This window comes from Leptodactylus fuscus, chromosome 3, assembly GCF_031893055.1.
Source record: "Leptodactylus fuscus isolate aLepFus1 chromosome 3, aLepFus1.hap2, whole genome shotgun sequence".
Classification (NCBI taxonomy): Eukaryota; Metazoa; Chordata; class Amphibia; order Anura; family Leptodactylidae; genus Leptodactylus; species Leptodactylus fuscus.
The window spans coordinates 201,343,797-201,358,871 of NC_134267.1; the positions used below are offsets into that span (position 1 = coordinate 201,343,797).

At 40.6% G+C, this 15,075-nt stretch overlaps 1 protein-coding gene across 1 annotated transcript; it reads right to left on the bottom strand.

The window, feature by feature from the left end:
* Positions 1-4,096: 4,096 nt before the first annotated feature.
* LOC142196922 (alpha-1,4-N-acetylglucosaminyltransferase-like) lies at positions 4,097-12,346 on the bottom strand. The gene is made up of 2 exons (XM_075266900.1): positions 12,116-12,346; positions 4,097-4,717 (listed from the first exon to the last, which is right to left on the bottom strand). Exons 1-2 carry the CDS (start codon positions 12,344-12,346, stop codon positions 4,097-4,099), a joined length of 852 nt encoding a protein of 283 aa, XP_075123001.1.
* Positions 12,347-15,075: the final 2,729 nt, after the last annotated feature.

Genomic DNA, 15,075 nt, shown 5'->3' on the forward strand with positions numbered 1-15,075 from the left:
TCCATTTAAATTAATGTAAGTTTGTAAAATGTAATGTTCTAACTTCTTAGGGCTCGTTCACATCAGCGTTGTGAACTCCGTTCTGCAGGTTTCCGTTTCCTGCATAAAACAGAGGCAGGAGACGGAAACCTGCAGGAGTCTCTCTCACCCATTCATTTGAATGGGTGAGAGAGATGTCCGGCCGTGAGCGGCGGTGAGCGTTTTATGCTCTCCGCCGCGAAACCGGGTTTTATAATCCGGACACAGAGTCGGACATGCAGTACTCTGTGTCCGGATAAAAAAATCCGGTTTCGCGGCGGAGAGCATAAAACGCTCACCGCCGCTCACGGCCGGACCCGGTCTGAGCTTTCCGACTTCTGGCATGAAGAAGACGGAAAGCTCAGAACGGACAGGTGAACGCTAGTGTGAACCTAGCGTTAGTTGTATTATTTTACAGTTTTCCATATATCTGGGCCTGCCATATTCTATGGTCACATTTGCAGGGAAAATGACCATCTGTTCTAACATCTGTCCCATTGAGAAGTGGTCTGATGCAGCAGTTGTATTATATAGAGGGCATTCTCTACTACCTAAAACTATATTCACACATTCATATTTCACATACGTATATCATTACACTTTTTGCAGACAGCATACATATCTATTACTTTCAATGCTTTCATCCAGACATCCATTTTTCTTCACTGTGTATCTGCTGCTGCAGAAACATAGAAAAGTACAGAAAACCGAATCAAACATGGACAGCACACCATCTGAAAATAAGCAGTATGAGGTTTTTACGGTGAAAAGTAGAGACATCACAGGCACCCAAAATATAGAATTGCAAATAGAGCATAGTATTGATAATGATTCCTGTATTATATGCTCAGTGTTGACATTCTGCAGGGGTGTAACTGGCAATGACTGGGCCCCATAGCACACTTTTGACTTGCCCCTACCATGACATGGCATAATGCCCCCTTTTCCTGACCCCACATGGTATAACACCCCATTTTACTCACAGAATAATGTCCCAAAGTGTCCTCCAGACAATGTAATAAAGATGGGAAAATTCTAAATCCTTATCAAATCATGACATCACTGATCAAAAATAAAATAAGATTAGATTTATTTGTTAACAAATAGGAACACACACACATAGTACACAAGCTCTAGTGTTCTGCCCACAGACTTCCAATAGCCACAGATTTTTATATCTTACTGGTCACATGATTCTATGGGCTAGTTTTTTACACTATACGGAAAATTATGCTGACATCATATAACATATAACAAAGAAGGAGGCAGGCAAAACCTTAAAGATGAATAGAGTAAATTATTCATTAGTTATCTTATCTTTAATAAACAATACCTATGTGTTCAGTATATATAAATCATGAAACTTAGGGCGGATTCACATCTGCGCCTGGTCTCCGGCTTAGCCAATCCGCCCTTTTTCTGTCTTCTGTCGCGCGAAACTGAAGAGGAGACAGAAACACGGCGGTCAGTTTTCAAACCCATTCACTTGAATGGGTATGTAAAGGTGACCACCCGTGTGTGTCTTCTGCCTGTCCGCGGGGAAACCGTTTTTTTTTTTTAACTGGACACAAAGTCCTGCATGTCCGACTTTGTGTCCGGCTATAAAAATCAGCTTCCCTGCGGAAAGGCAGAAGATGCACACGGGCCGTCATCTTTACATACCCATTCAAGTGAATGGGTTTGAAAGCTGACCGCCGGATTTCCGTCTCCTGTCCAATTTCGAGGGGGCAGGAGACAGAAACCATCCGGATTGGCTAAACCGGAGACCGGGCTCAGATTTGAACCCACCCTAAGTCTACAGACATGAGGAGAGTCTTCCATTCTCTGTCAGACTGATTAATTACTGTCTCATTCTAATCCTCAATATCAATCACTACAACTACTTATATTGATCTAATGTAAAAGAAACCATTCCTAACAAATATCCCATAGCATCCCCTCCTCAAAATATAATGTTTCATAGCATCCCCTGCACACAATTTAATGTCCCATAGGGGCTCTCCACATAATATAATGTCCCATAGTGGCCCCTCTGCACAGTATAATGTCCCATAGTGGCCCTTCCACATAGCATAATGTCACACAACAGCCCCACCACACAGTATAATGTCCCATAATGGCCCTTCACATAGTAGGGACAAAAACCAGTAGTAATCACCTTTCCTAGGCTCCGGCACGACTCCTTCCTCTCTTAGGCCCTCTTCAATAACATTATAAACATGAGTCACACTGGTTTCATTATGCATCATGACCACATGATGTTTGCGTCGGCAATAAAGAGGCCTGAAGAAGGCAGTCACACTGTGTCACCCTAGGAGAGGTAAGTAACACTGTTTTTAATGTTTCCTTCCGTTCCCTGTGCCTCTGAGCACTACACTATGGAGTCTGAAGAGATCCCAGAGTATAATAAAAGTCGTTTCAAAATAAACGTATTCGGGAGCTGCCAGGCGAACCTTGCGAGACAAATCTTGGAGATTCGCCCAATAATACTCTTGCCGTAAGCTTGCAGCCTTACTTATCAATCCAAGTTTCTGCACACAGCTTCCACCACTTTTTCTTCTCCCCTCCTGGTGGCCCTGTGCTCGCCATATTAACTCACTGTCAGCAATATTAAGTCACATCAGCATCAGTGATGTAATATGGGATGCACAATGCCCCCAGGAGGGTAGAAGGGGAGTTGGAGGCAGCCATGAGTAGCAATGGGGATCGATAATTAAATACCTGATGGGGTTACTCCAGCAGGTAACGGCCTATTAGAAAAATAAAAAAGCAGCAGGAGCCAAATGGATCCCCTAAGGTACTGGACCCTATAACAGCCACTATAGCTGCTACGATGGTAGTTGCGCTACTGACAATATGCAACTTTATGCCAAATTCATGTGGAATCTGACAGAAAAAAACAAACTTTTTCATGATCTCATATGAAAATAAAGGCATATAGTAGGACCCCACAGAGCCCATTCTCTGAAACCTGCTTCCCGCCATCAAACTGAGATATCTTTTAGACTAAGGCCACAAGTAGCTGGCCGCAGCAAAAAAATCACTAAGGGAAACACTGTGATGGTATTATGGTTTTCCCAGCAGTGCTTTTCACAGCTTTCCTCTGTGGACGTTCTGCTTTCACTATACCTACAGGGAAACCTCCGCCAAAATGGTTTTGGAAATTGCAGAGTATACGCTGCGTGTATTTTTCTGCAATGTGTGGATGGGATTCGCTAGCACTGTGTGGCCCCAGCCTTATGCTGGTTTATCTTTTCAGAACAAAAGGTTTGTACACTGAAATTAAACATGCCTGACCCCTTTGTCTTTTACATAAACAAACCTTGTATATGTGACTGTTACTTTGATAAATGTGGTTAGTATGCATAATAACCAGGGATTATACAAAATAACCAATACATTTGGTTAATGTAATAAAGCATGATAAATGTCACACTTATGCAGGTTTGACCCTGTCTGTTCCTGATGTCGACAGGGGTAGAAGTCACTCCAGAAACATTCTTGGGGTCATTCTGCAGGTGGATGCTGATGGCAAGATGTATGAGATTGGCACTAAGAAAGGACAATTGGAACCAGATTGCCATTAGTAAGGAGAATTTCATTTCACAAGAGGAAGTTCCAAATGTAACTGTGTCTCTTTGTGTGTGCCAGGAAATCTTCATAGGTGGTCAAAGTATCAAAAGATGTAACTGCAGGGGAAAATGTCTGTCAGGAAAATGTAGCTGCTAAAAGTCTAGGTTAGGGAGCCTGCACACGGAGTTTACGCTCCGCTCATTCTGAACGTAAAAGTCAGATCCCATTGACTTGAATGGGTGCCGGCATACGCACGCTCCCCATTGAAATCAATAGGAGGCATTTTAACCTATTGCTTTCAATGTGATAGTAACATATACATAACAGTAACATATACATAAGATACGCATATAGTCCCTTGGAAATTGACATTGTTAACTTTAGGGTTGCCTTTGTGTCTTTATGGGTTTAGTTCATACTTTTTCATGCAGGTACAGATTCCTTTCTTTTTTCTTGAATAGAATTGGTTGCCAGCCTTCCATCCCCTGGTGTGTTTTTAAGGCAATTATATTATCGGATTGATTAGGAGTGATAAATTAAAATGCTGACTGGTTACGGTCTTTAATATACTGCTATAGGTGGAGGGGCAGTATTTTTGATAAAGATGTTCCACTAGTGTGTTACTGCCGACCATCATGAGCTTTCCTTCTCTATTCATGTTGTTCCAGAGGTGATGAGCATAAGAATTATTAAAAGTTGGTAAATCTTTCCAAACCTCAAAGTACTTTTCCCAGGATCTATATTGTATGGGATAGAATCTTTCAGGATGAAAGTAGGAGACATTGGCACACTTGAGATGATCCATGGAGGTAAAATTGAGAACTCCACAATACTTGTTTAAAACACGTGTAAAAAGTCCTGGTCCTTGATGTCCCCATTCATAATCAGTATAATTCTGTACAAAATTTTCCATAAACTCCCAAGTTAAATGATGATGTGGAGAGAGACCAAAAGCAGCATTGTTGGTGCGTATGTCATCCTGAGCAGCTAGAAAATTGTCTTCAGGAATGGGTCGAATTGAAATAATATCAGTATCCATGTAAATGCCTCCATACTTCCAGATCAAGGCTAATCTGCAAGCATCTGCTTTATTATGAGTCCAGTAGATTTCTCGTGTTTGGTCTATCTAGGATTCAATAAGGGAAGGAAAATATCAAGTAAATAGCGAGTTCCATAAATACAACAAAGTAAGTAAAGTAAAACCTCTGCCCATACCCTCAATAGAGATTCTCAGTTTACTGTGTTTTTAAAAATGTCCATCCTTCCCTGCAGTGTCCAACAAGTAACTAATCTAAGAGGTTTTTTTTATAATCGTTACCCCCATTCACTTATTCAAATAACATATCAGTAAGAAGATGATTACATGGTAGTCTCCCACTGGAACTTAAAGGGAGCCTACTTGAGATGGGCGAATCTTTGAAGATGCATTTTCTTTCGTGTTCATATGGTTTGGTTCAAAGATTTATTTTGAGTCAAATAAATGCAGGCGGGCATCTTCCATAAGACATCCTGAGGCAATGGCATCAGGTGGTGCCTCATGGAATAAACTGACACAACTTATTGTGTTATTGCAATAGATAGCAGGCGATAATTTTTACTCACCTGTCCACGTAACTGTACAGGCTGCACCTCCACTGATGCCTCTAGGCAGCGCTACACTTACATCACAACACCGAAGAACATCAGATCTCTATGTGCAGTACCCTGGTGTTCTTCATCATCGGCTACAGCGCACACACTCTGGAGGAGGTAGTGGAGGGCAGCCTGAACAGGAGTGTGGACAGGTGAGTAAAAATTATCAGCTTCTATCTATTCTAATAACACAATAGGTAGCAGCCTAATCTATAGTGGGGAAGAGGGTCATATACTGTGTGTGGGGGGAGGGGGTTAAAAAAAGAGGTTCTTATACTGCATGTGGGACATAAAAAGGGGTCATATACTGTGTGGGGGTAATAAAAGAGGGTCAAATACTGTGCAGGATCCATAAGAAAGGGTTACATACTGTGTGTGGGTCACAAAAAGGTGTCATATACTGTGTGGGAGCAAAAAAATGGGGGTCATATATTGTGGGGAGCCCTAAGCAAGGAATCATATATTGTGGGGGCCATAAAAAGTGTGGTCAAATACTGTGGGGGAGGAGGGGGTCCTATTCTGTGTGGTGGGCCAGAAAAAGGGGGCTATATACCATGTGGGGAGTTAAAAGGGGTGTTACACGTTGTGGGCCAAACAAGGTAATGGGGGACATGTCCTGATTAAGGGAGGGCCTCATCACACAACCAAAGATGGCTGGGTTGGGCATCCTTTTTATTCTAGGGAGGGGCGTCTTTCTATAGTTTGCCTCAGGCAGCAGAGAGGCTAGCAAACAGAAGAGAGGTTAAGTTCACACCTGAATAAGTGTGTCAATAATCAGAGTTTAAATTAGATAACAACATAGTGTCAGGGTGTCTAGAACTCTAGCTACCCCATTTTTAGCTCTGTAAGGCAAGTACAGGCCAAGTTATGTCAAAGTGACTGTGACATGTATGTCTATAGAAAAATGGTTGGTAAGTAGACAATACCAACTACCCATTTAACCATACACTACGTGCCACATCTACTTTTTAGCATTTTAAATGCTCCAAGAATTAGCCTCCTTTGGGGCAAGGTAGTTGCCCATGTTTTTTTCATACACACATGGCATTTGTATTGGAAAAAGCAATGGTTGTATATACAGAGTGTCCCAAAAAAATGTATACACATTTTAGCAGCTGATAACTCAATTATTTATTCTTTCTTTACAGACCATTAAACCGAGTGATGGTGTACAGACTTGACTTTGAAGAAAGGAAATTTATTCTAAAATGCTACTGGAAGTATGAAAACACAGTAGAAGTGCAAAGACAATTTAGGAGGGAGTTTAACAAAGAACCACCTACACGAGTTACCATCACTCGAATTAGAGATAAGTTTGAAGCTGATGGAAATGTTCAGGACGTCCATAAGAAGCGTTCCGGAAGACCACATACCTCGACAAGGCCCATAAAAGAAGAAAGATGGGGCACCTCCACACTACCATGTGTTATTCTCAGGTCCCCAGTAGGTGCAATTGTGTCTGTTAATGGAACCATTTAATTTGAATGTGGCCTCATCACTCCACAAAATCTTTGTGGGAAAGTGTGCATCTTCGTTACATCGTTCCAAGTACCACTCGCAATACTGTACTCTTCGGTCTGGATCATCGTCGTTAAGAGCATAGACTAATCTTGGAATGTAACTTCTCCACTGACAACGTTTCATGATGTGATGGACTGATGATTTTGAAATCCCTACCTCATGACTAGCTTGCCGCAAAGACTTTCTTGGACTTCGTTGAAACATTTCCAGTGGAGAAGTTACATTCCAAGATTAGTCCATGCTCTTAATGACAATGATCCAGACCGAAGAGTACAGTATTGCGAGTGGTACTTGGAACGATGTAACGAAGATGCACACTTTCCCACAAAGATTGTGTGGAGTGATGAGGCCACATTCAAATTAAATGGTTCGATTAACAGACACAATTGCACCTACTGGGGACCTGAGAATAACACATGGTAGTGTGGAGGTGCCCCATCTTTCTTCTTTTATGGGGCTTGTCGAGGTACGTGGTCTTCCGGAACGCTTCTTATGGATGTCATCAACCATGGTAGGTCCCTGCATCCATACATATACTGGCAAGCATAGAAGGCTGTAGACACGGCTTCTTACAAGCGTATTATTTAAAAAAAAAAAAAAAAAAAAAAAAAAAAAACATATGGGGCCACACAGTGGCTCAGTGGTTAGCACTGCAGCCTTGCAGCGCTGCAGTCCTGGTGTTCAAATCCTGCCAAGGGCAAAAAACCATCTGCAAGGAGTTTGTATGTTCTCGCTGTGTTTGCATGGATTTCCATCCCATATTCCAAAAAACAAAACAAAACAAAACAAAAAAAAAAAACAGAGGGATAGCCCAAACCCACCATCTGCAAGATATAGATTAAAGGAATAAACTTTATTAATATTTAGTTTAAAATATTACAAAAAATCATGCCCCGCTTTAAAATTGTGCAGAGGTGATTTAAGGCACTGTTCACACCTAAACAAAAAATGCTGCAGCTTACTGACAGATGGTAAGCAGGTCCTGCCTAAATTCATTAGCAGTGAGCTTGAGACAAGATTAGGTGTGGTCAATATGTCATTAACCCCTCACTCCTAGTAGATCTCCTAGTGGCTTGCAGGCATTAAAATCAATAATTTGATATAGCTATAATGCCCTAGGAGTCCCTGGTGAAAGCCAAAGTTGAAAGGGGGGGGGGGGGTGTGTCTACTCAGCAAAAATTATTTTAGAACAACACTGTGGTCGATTTTAACCCCCTGCCACATTGAGTGTGTCTAAAAGCCTATACAAAAGCTAACCCTGCACCAGATATAGTCACAGATCAGCTTTTAGTGCAACCTTATAAATCACCTAAACCAAACATAGTATCGGTAAAGGCACTGACAAATAGTTGCTGGTCCTCACAATATATTAATACCAGCCTCAAATGTAATGGCCGAGAGGGTGGTTAGTGCTTTCAGTGGCATTGTATCAAACAGGCATAGATCTATGAAGAATTTCACATCCCTCTTGCTGATGCCTCCAAATATTGGTTTTGCCATCTTGCTGTATCATCATGTTCCATTTGCTGTACTACTGATGCTGCCTGCTATCCCTACACAGCTACCACCACTCAGCCAGAGATGTCCTGTGGCCTTGTCTATCATAATGTGCCCTGCCACTGATATTGTCACAGCTACTACCACTCAGCCAGACGTGTCCTGCAATCTCGTCCATCATATTACTCCTTGCCGCATGCCACTCATTTTGATACAGGTAACAAAACCATTTTGAGTTCACATTTGTACCCAAAGAGATCATTTTAGTGGCTTTTTTGGAATTTTCATCTAGGCTCACAACCAACAAATTTGTCTCACAAATAACAACAAACTTGTATAACTTACAACTCATCAAAATGTGCTAATTTTTCTACAAAACCATTGCTTTTTACAATATAAGCTTCATGTATGTCTAAAAAAACATGGGCGAGCACCTTTTTTGCCGAAAAAAGGTTATTTTTTGGAATGTTTTAAATGTTAAAAATGTGTGAAAGCGAGTGTCAGCACATTGTATGGTTAAACTCAGAGTTTGTATCCACTACTTACCATAGACATACATGTCACTTTCACTTCGACATAACTTTGGTTGTGTTTGCCTTTGAGAACTAGAAACTAGATAGACAGGTTCTTAGTAGCATTAAAGAGGACCTTTCATCAGATCGGGCACAGGCAGTTTTATATACTGCTGGAAAGCTGACAGTGCGCTGAATTCAGCGCACTATCGGCTTTCCCGATCTGTGCCCGGTGTAAAGCACTATCAGTCCCGGTACCATAGGGCTTTACAGTCAGAAGGGCGTTTCTGACACTTAGCCAGGGACGCCCTTCTGCCCAGCAGCGCCTATAGTGCTGTACTGTGGAGCGGGGAGGAACACCCCCTCCCTCTGCTCACACAGCTCGTCCATAGACGAGTATTATCAGGAGGGGAGGGGGCGTTCCTCCCCAGTCTTAGAGCACAAATTCAGCACACTGTCAGCTTTCCAGCAGTATATAAAACTGCCTGTGCCCAATCTGATGAAAGGTCCTCTTTAACCCCTTAAGGACCAGGCCATTTTTTGGTTTCGCATTTTCGTTTTTCCCTCCTCACATTTCAAGAGCCATAACTTTTTCATTTTTCAGTTCACAGAGTCACATGATGGCTTATTGTTTGCGGGACAAATTGTACTTTGTAATGGCATCATTCAATATGCTGTGCAATGTACTGGGAAGCTGGAAAAAAATTCAGAATGAGGTGCAATTGGAGAAAAAATGCATTTGCGCCATTTTCTTATGGGTTTAATTTTTACAGCGTTCACTGTTTGGTACAAATGACATGTTACCTGTGTTCTACGTGTCAGTACGAACGCGGTGATACCAAATTTATATAGTATTTGAAATGTTTTGATACTTTTAAAAAAATGATAAACTTTGCAAAATAGAAAAAATTTTTTGTGTCATCATGTTCTAACACCTGTAACTTTTTCATATTTCCATGTATGGAGCTGGTTGTGGTGTCTTTTTATGCGGGACAAGATGGCGTTTCTATTGATACCATTTGGGGAAAGATCTGATGGTTTGATCACTTTTTATTCAATTTTTTATAGGAGGCAAAGTGTTGAAAAAAACGCTTTTTGGCTGTTTTTATTTTTTTTGCCGCTACGCCGTTCGCAGTACGGGATAAATGTTTTAATATTCTAATAGTTCGGGCATTTTGGAGCGCGGGGATACCTAATATGTTTATGTTTAATGTTCTTTAATTACTTTTATAGCTAATCTAGGGAAAGGGGGGTGATTTGAACTTTTATATTTTTTTTATTTTTTTAATACTTTTAAAAACTTTTTTTTTTCTTCTGTTACATTTATGATCAGACCCCTTAGGTACCTTGAAACCTAGGGGGTCTGATCGCTCATACTATTCACTGCAATATTACAGTACTGCAGTGAATAGCAGAATCCCAGCACTTCTATTAGACGATGCCTCTGGCATCGTCTAATAGATCTCGGGCAGAGACAAGCCTGGAAGCCTTCAATAGGCTTCCGGCTGTCATAGCAACCGATCACCGCCCTCATGTGACGTTCAGGAGGGCGGCGATCGGGGAAACATGGCGGCGCCCGTGCCGCCTGCGCTGTTTACACGCTGCGGTCGCGTTTGACCGCAGTGTGTAAAGGGTTAACAGCAGCGATCGGCTCGGGCACCGACCGCTGCTGTTATTGGCAGGTCCTGGCTGTATTATACAGCCGGCATCTGCCGTGTATGGAGCGAGCTCAGCGTGTGAGCTCGCTCTATACATCCCCATGCGACCCATGACGTACAGTTACGTCAAGGGTCGCTAAGGGGTTAAGGGCCCCTTCACACTACGGATACTCTGCCTGATTCTGAACATTAAAACACGTTCAGAATCAGCGCGTATAAAGCAGATCTCATTCATTTCAATGGGAGCCGGCATACGAGCGCTCCCCATTGAAGTGAATGGGCTGCTTTTTACTCTACGAGTGCTCCCATTGAAGTGAATGGGAAGCGCTCGCGTGTACGGCTCGGACTGAGCCGAGTGCCGGGCCCCTTCACACGGCGAGCCGTACACGCGAGCGCTTCCCATTCACTTCAATGGGAGCGCTCATAGAGTAAAAAGCAGCCCATTCATTTCAATGGGGAGCGCTCGTATGGCGGCTCCCATTGAAATGAATTGGATCTGCTTTATACATGCTGATTATGAACGTGTTTTAACGTTCAGAATCAGGCAGCGTATCTGTAGTGTGAAGGGGCCCTAACAGTGTTATATACCATGTTTTAGTCAAATTAATTGTAGTTCCAAACCGGTTCGACCCAAAGGAAATCTAGGACCCGAGCTACCCAAACTGAAAATGAAACAAACCTTGAGAGGTTGCCCATCTCCATTCATATTGTTTGACAGTGCTGACTATTTTTGTTTATTGTTCTCTAGTTTTTATTGATTCTATTCCATTTTATTTTTATTTTTTTAATTACGATCTAGAGAAAGGGGGTGATTTTTTATTTTTTTTTTAAACTCCCTTTTTTTCATTTTTTTTTTTTTTGTTTTGGCTACTCATTTTTTTTGAATATTGCTCATATTGTGACCCTGAAAAAATTGTTCCAGTCACTGCCCGAATTTAGCCCCTAACCGCTGAAGCCATTTCTGTTTTGTTTTTGTTCCCATTTTTTAAAAAAATCTCTGCTTTCAAAAATACATTACTTTTTGATTTTTCCATTCACAGAGCTGCATGAGGGCTTACTTTTTGTGAGACAGCTTGTACTTTTTAGAGGTACCAATTAGCATCCTGTACAATGTGCTATGAAGCTGCAAAAAAACTTCATTTGCATAATTTTATTATACATTTTATTTTTAAAGCATTCACTGTGCATCCTAAATGACATGTTACCTATATTTTGCAGGTCATTACATTTACAGTGATATCAAATTTATATAGTTTTTGACATGTTTTAACAACTTAAGAAAAATAAAAACATAAGACGTAAATCTTTTTCTGAGGAGCTTAATGTTCTTTTTATTTAACCCATTTTGGGAAATGTTTGATGTTCTGGTCAATTTTTATTCATAATTTTTGGGAGGTATTTTGGGGGGTTCACTTATGGACAAAATATTTTTATATGTTTGCAGTTTAGCCATTATCAGTTGTAGGGATGCCTACTTTTTTGCTCATTTGAAATTTATCATAATTTTATTTAGCATTTTTATTTTTTTTGTTAGCCCTTCACCAGGAGCCTTGAACCTGTAAACCTCAGATTGAGTTTATCATAGACTGCAATACTGCTATTGCAACTTGTCACAAGTTATACGTGTGCTTATTGTTCAATAGTTACTGTTCTACTGACAGACTCCCTTTAAATACAAATCTTCATGCATCTTTTAATCCTTACCTTCTCATACCAAGACAGAAATGGGGTGTCAGCAAATACTGTCTTCAATCGCAAAGGTAAAAAGTAGATGTTTTTATAAGATGAGAGGGTTGGAAAGTGTTCCCGGGCTTTCTTCTCATCATCCTCATTGACAATGTCATCTAATCCATTCATGAAGAAGACCACTGGCCTGTCCGGATATACTCGAGCTGCTGATTCAATTGAGCACAAAACCAAAGATGGTTCATCCATCCTATCTGTGACTTCCAAAAATATAATAGCATTTCCTTTCTGAAGAACATCATTTGGACTTATATGGTTGGAAGGTACATTTTCTGATCTTAAAATTTGGTGATTATTTTTTTCTGTGATTAGCAAAATATAATTAGAATAGAAGGACTTCAATCTTTGGGTCTTGTTATTCTTTAAGACAGTTCTAATGAAAAAGACTGGCACTGCCAAAACTAAAAAACAGAGTATGAAACGGAAATGCTTAAGTTGTTTCAACATAGCTGTGTAGTCCGTAGAATAAGCTGTGGAAGAAAAATGAATACATTTGCATAAATAGAATTTAACAAAATGTATATATATATATATATATATATATATATATATATATATATATATATATATATATGATACATGCTCTCCACAGGTATATATGCAGGTATCAATGCGCACTATGCAGATAAAAGTATTGGGAAATAACTCTTAATCGCTGAATTAAGGTGTTTCATTCAGTCCCATTGCCACAGGTATATAAAAAAAACACAGCACCAAGTCATGCAGTCTGTCTTTTACAATCCTTTGTGAAATGTTTTTTTTTTTTTTTGTTTTGTTTTGTTTTTTTCTAGAGCTAACTAAATTCCCATATGGTACTATTATATGAAGTAATAAGGAACAACACTTCAAGTCATGAAGTGGCCGACCATGTAAAGTTACAGAACAGGCTTGTCGACTTTATATAATAACTGCAGTGTTCCAAACCCCCTCTGACAATAAGATCAGCCAGGAGCTTCATGGCATGAGATTCCATGGCTGAGCAGCTGCAAGTAACAGTTACAGTGACAAGCATCATATGGAGTGGTGTAAAGCACACTGCCACCATAGGATTCTGGAACAGTGCCAATGTGTCATTTTAACAATTAATGCAACTTGTAGCCTTCGCCTTTATACTAGTTAATAATACCTTTCTGATGGTTGATTGCCAGAAAATTGGTTTAAAAGAAACCTGTCACCAAGGTGAAGGTTAATAATCGAGCAAGACAGATTGGTCAAACTCGCCTTAAGGCGTTGCCTTTTCCCCATGAAAATTCATGGCTCCATTGTCGATATTCATTTATTTCACAATATGCACATATACAGTCTGGAGTACTAAGGGTAGTCCCATTGCTCCAAACTTCTAGGACCCACAATCCACTTATATGCCAGTCCAAGCATGAGAAGACAGGAACAGGCAAAATTTCAGCTTAGCATCCTGACCCTGTCAATTAAAGAAGGGTTAGTAGAAGGAGGTCGCATTAGAGCAGGGCACTTTGAAACACTAGAACCGCCTTTGGTGCTCAAGACTGCTCATTTGAATATTGTGAAAGCCACAAAAAGGGAATTAGGATGGGAACTTTTTTTTCCCCCAGATGGTTTTACCTCCATATGGAGGTAACTCCACACCTCACCTTTCCTCCAGAGCTGCATATTTCCTGCATTATGATTTAGTGTGGCTAGCTGGTAAAATAGCTTTACTGTGTCATTTATATCAAGAGACTTTACAAGAAAACGCCACCACTTGCCTGTTTGTATCACAAAACACTCTCTCAGGAAACAGGGAGATGCCAACAGGTGCCCTATATTCATCATTACAAGTAAATGTGCCCAGTGCAAGTTCAAGACTCACCAGACAGCGCTGCACCTTAGCTCAGTATCCAAATACTCCCAAAATAGTCCACATAGTTGATGCTGGAAGATGTGACATCAGTCCTACTGTACGTGTGTATAAGAATGAAGTAGACTGCACTCTTGGCATATACTGTTTGTCAGACTCCACCCCTGGCTTGGAGTCTCTGTTAGTTGTATGTGTCTATTAGTTTGCAAGGTGTTATGTTCTGGGTAATATACTTAGAGCTGTAATAGGCTATTTTATACTAAAGACTATCCTGACTGTCAGGACACGCTAGAAGTTGGACATTACTATACAAGACAGCTAAGGTAAACCTATTATTTCTGAATACAAAATATGATCACATAGGGGCAAATTCATCACATGATTTTCCAAAGTCAGATTTTTATGTCTTTGATTTGATATTGTTTAGTTTCAATTTAAACATACATTTTGCTTTGGTGCATATTTTTTTTATTGTATTATGTGCACCAAATCCTTCTTTGGGCCGGGGCCCCGCGTGGCTCAAACGTGGCAGCTTGACCACGGCAGAAACTCCACACCAAAAATTGCAGCATTTTACAGTCCCAGCATAATGGAAGGGATTCCATTAGGTATAATTGACATGCTGTGTTTTGGAAATCACAGCATGTCAATTATACCTACAGAAATGATGGAAGTTTCCTTATAGCTATAATTGAAGCAGAAAGTCTGTGGACTTTCTGTGAAAAGTGCAGCAGGCAAAACCACAATGCATTTACGCCACAGATTTTCCCGCAGCACTTTATTGCAGCCACCCACTACTTGAAGCCTTGAGCGTTTTTTTTTTGTTTTGTTTTTTAACTTTCTTTGCAACTTAATTTCCAGCCTGCACCTTTCCCCCTCATACCAGCGAGTTTCCTACATCATAATCACTAGCAAATCTCTATAATAATAATTGTATTTATAGAGCGCCAACACGTTCTGTAGCACTTTACAAATCAGAGGAAACATGAAAATACATTATCCGACATTACTGTGTAACTGTCAGGACCTTAGTCGTTTGTAAAAGTTTGTGTGTTTTCTTGGGGATTCGAGCTGGTGTTCTGCGGTCTTTTGCGGTTTCTTG

Bases quoted from the DNA above. Each gene is read 5' to 3' on its own strand.
- LOC142196922 (XM_075266900.1), bottom strand. From the start codon at position 12,346: ATGGATGAACCATCTTTGGTTTTGTGCTCAATTGAATCAGCAGCTCGA. The intron at 4,718-12,115 runs GTAAGGATTAAA...ATTGAATCCTAG, and splicing joins TTCTGTCTTGGTATGAGAAG to ATAGACCAAACACGAGAAAT.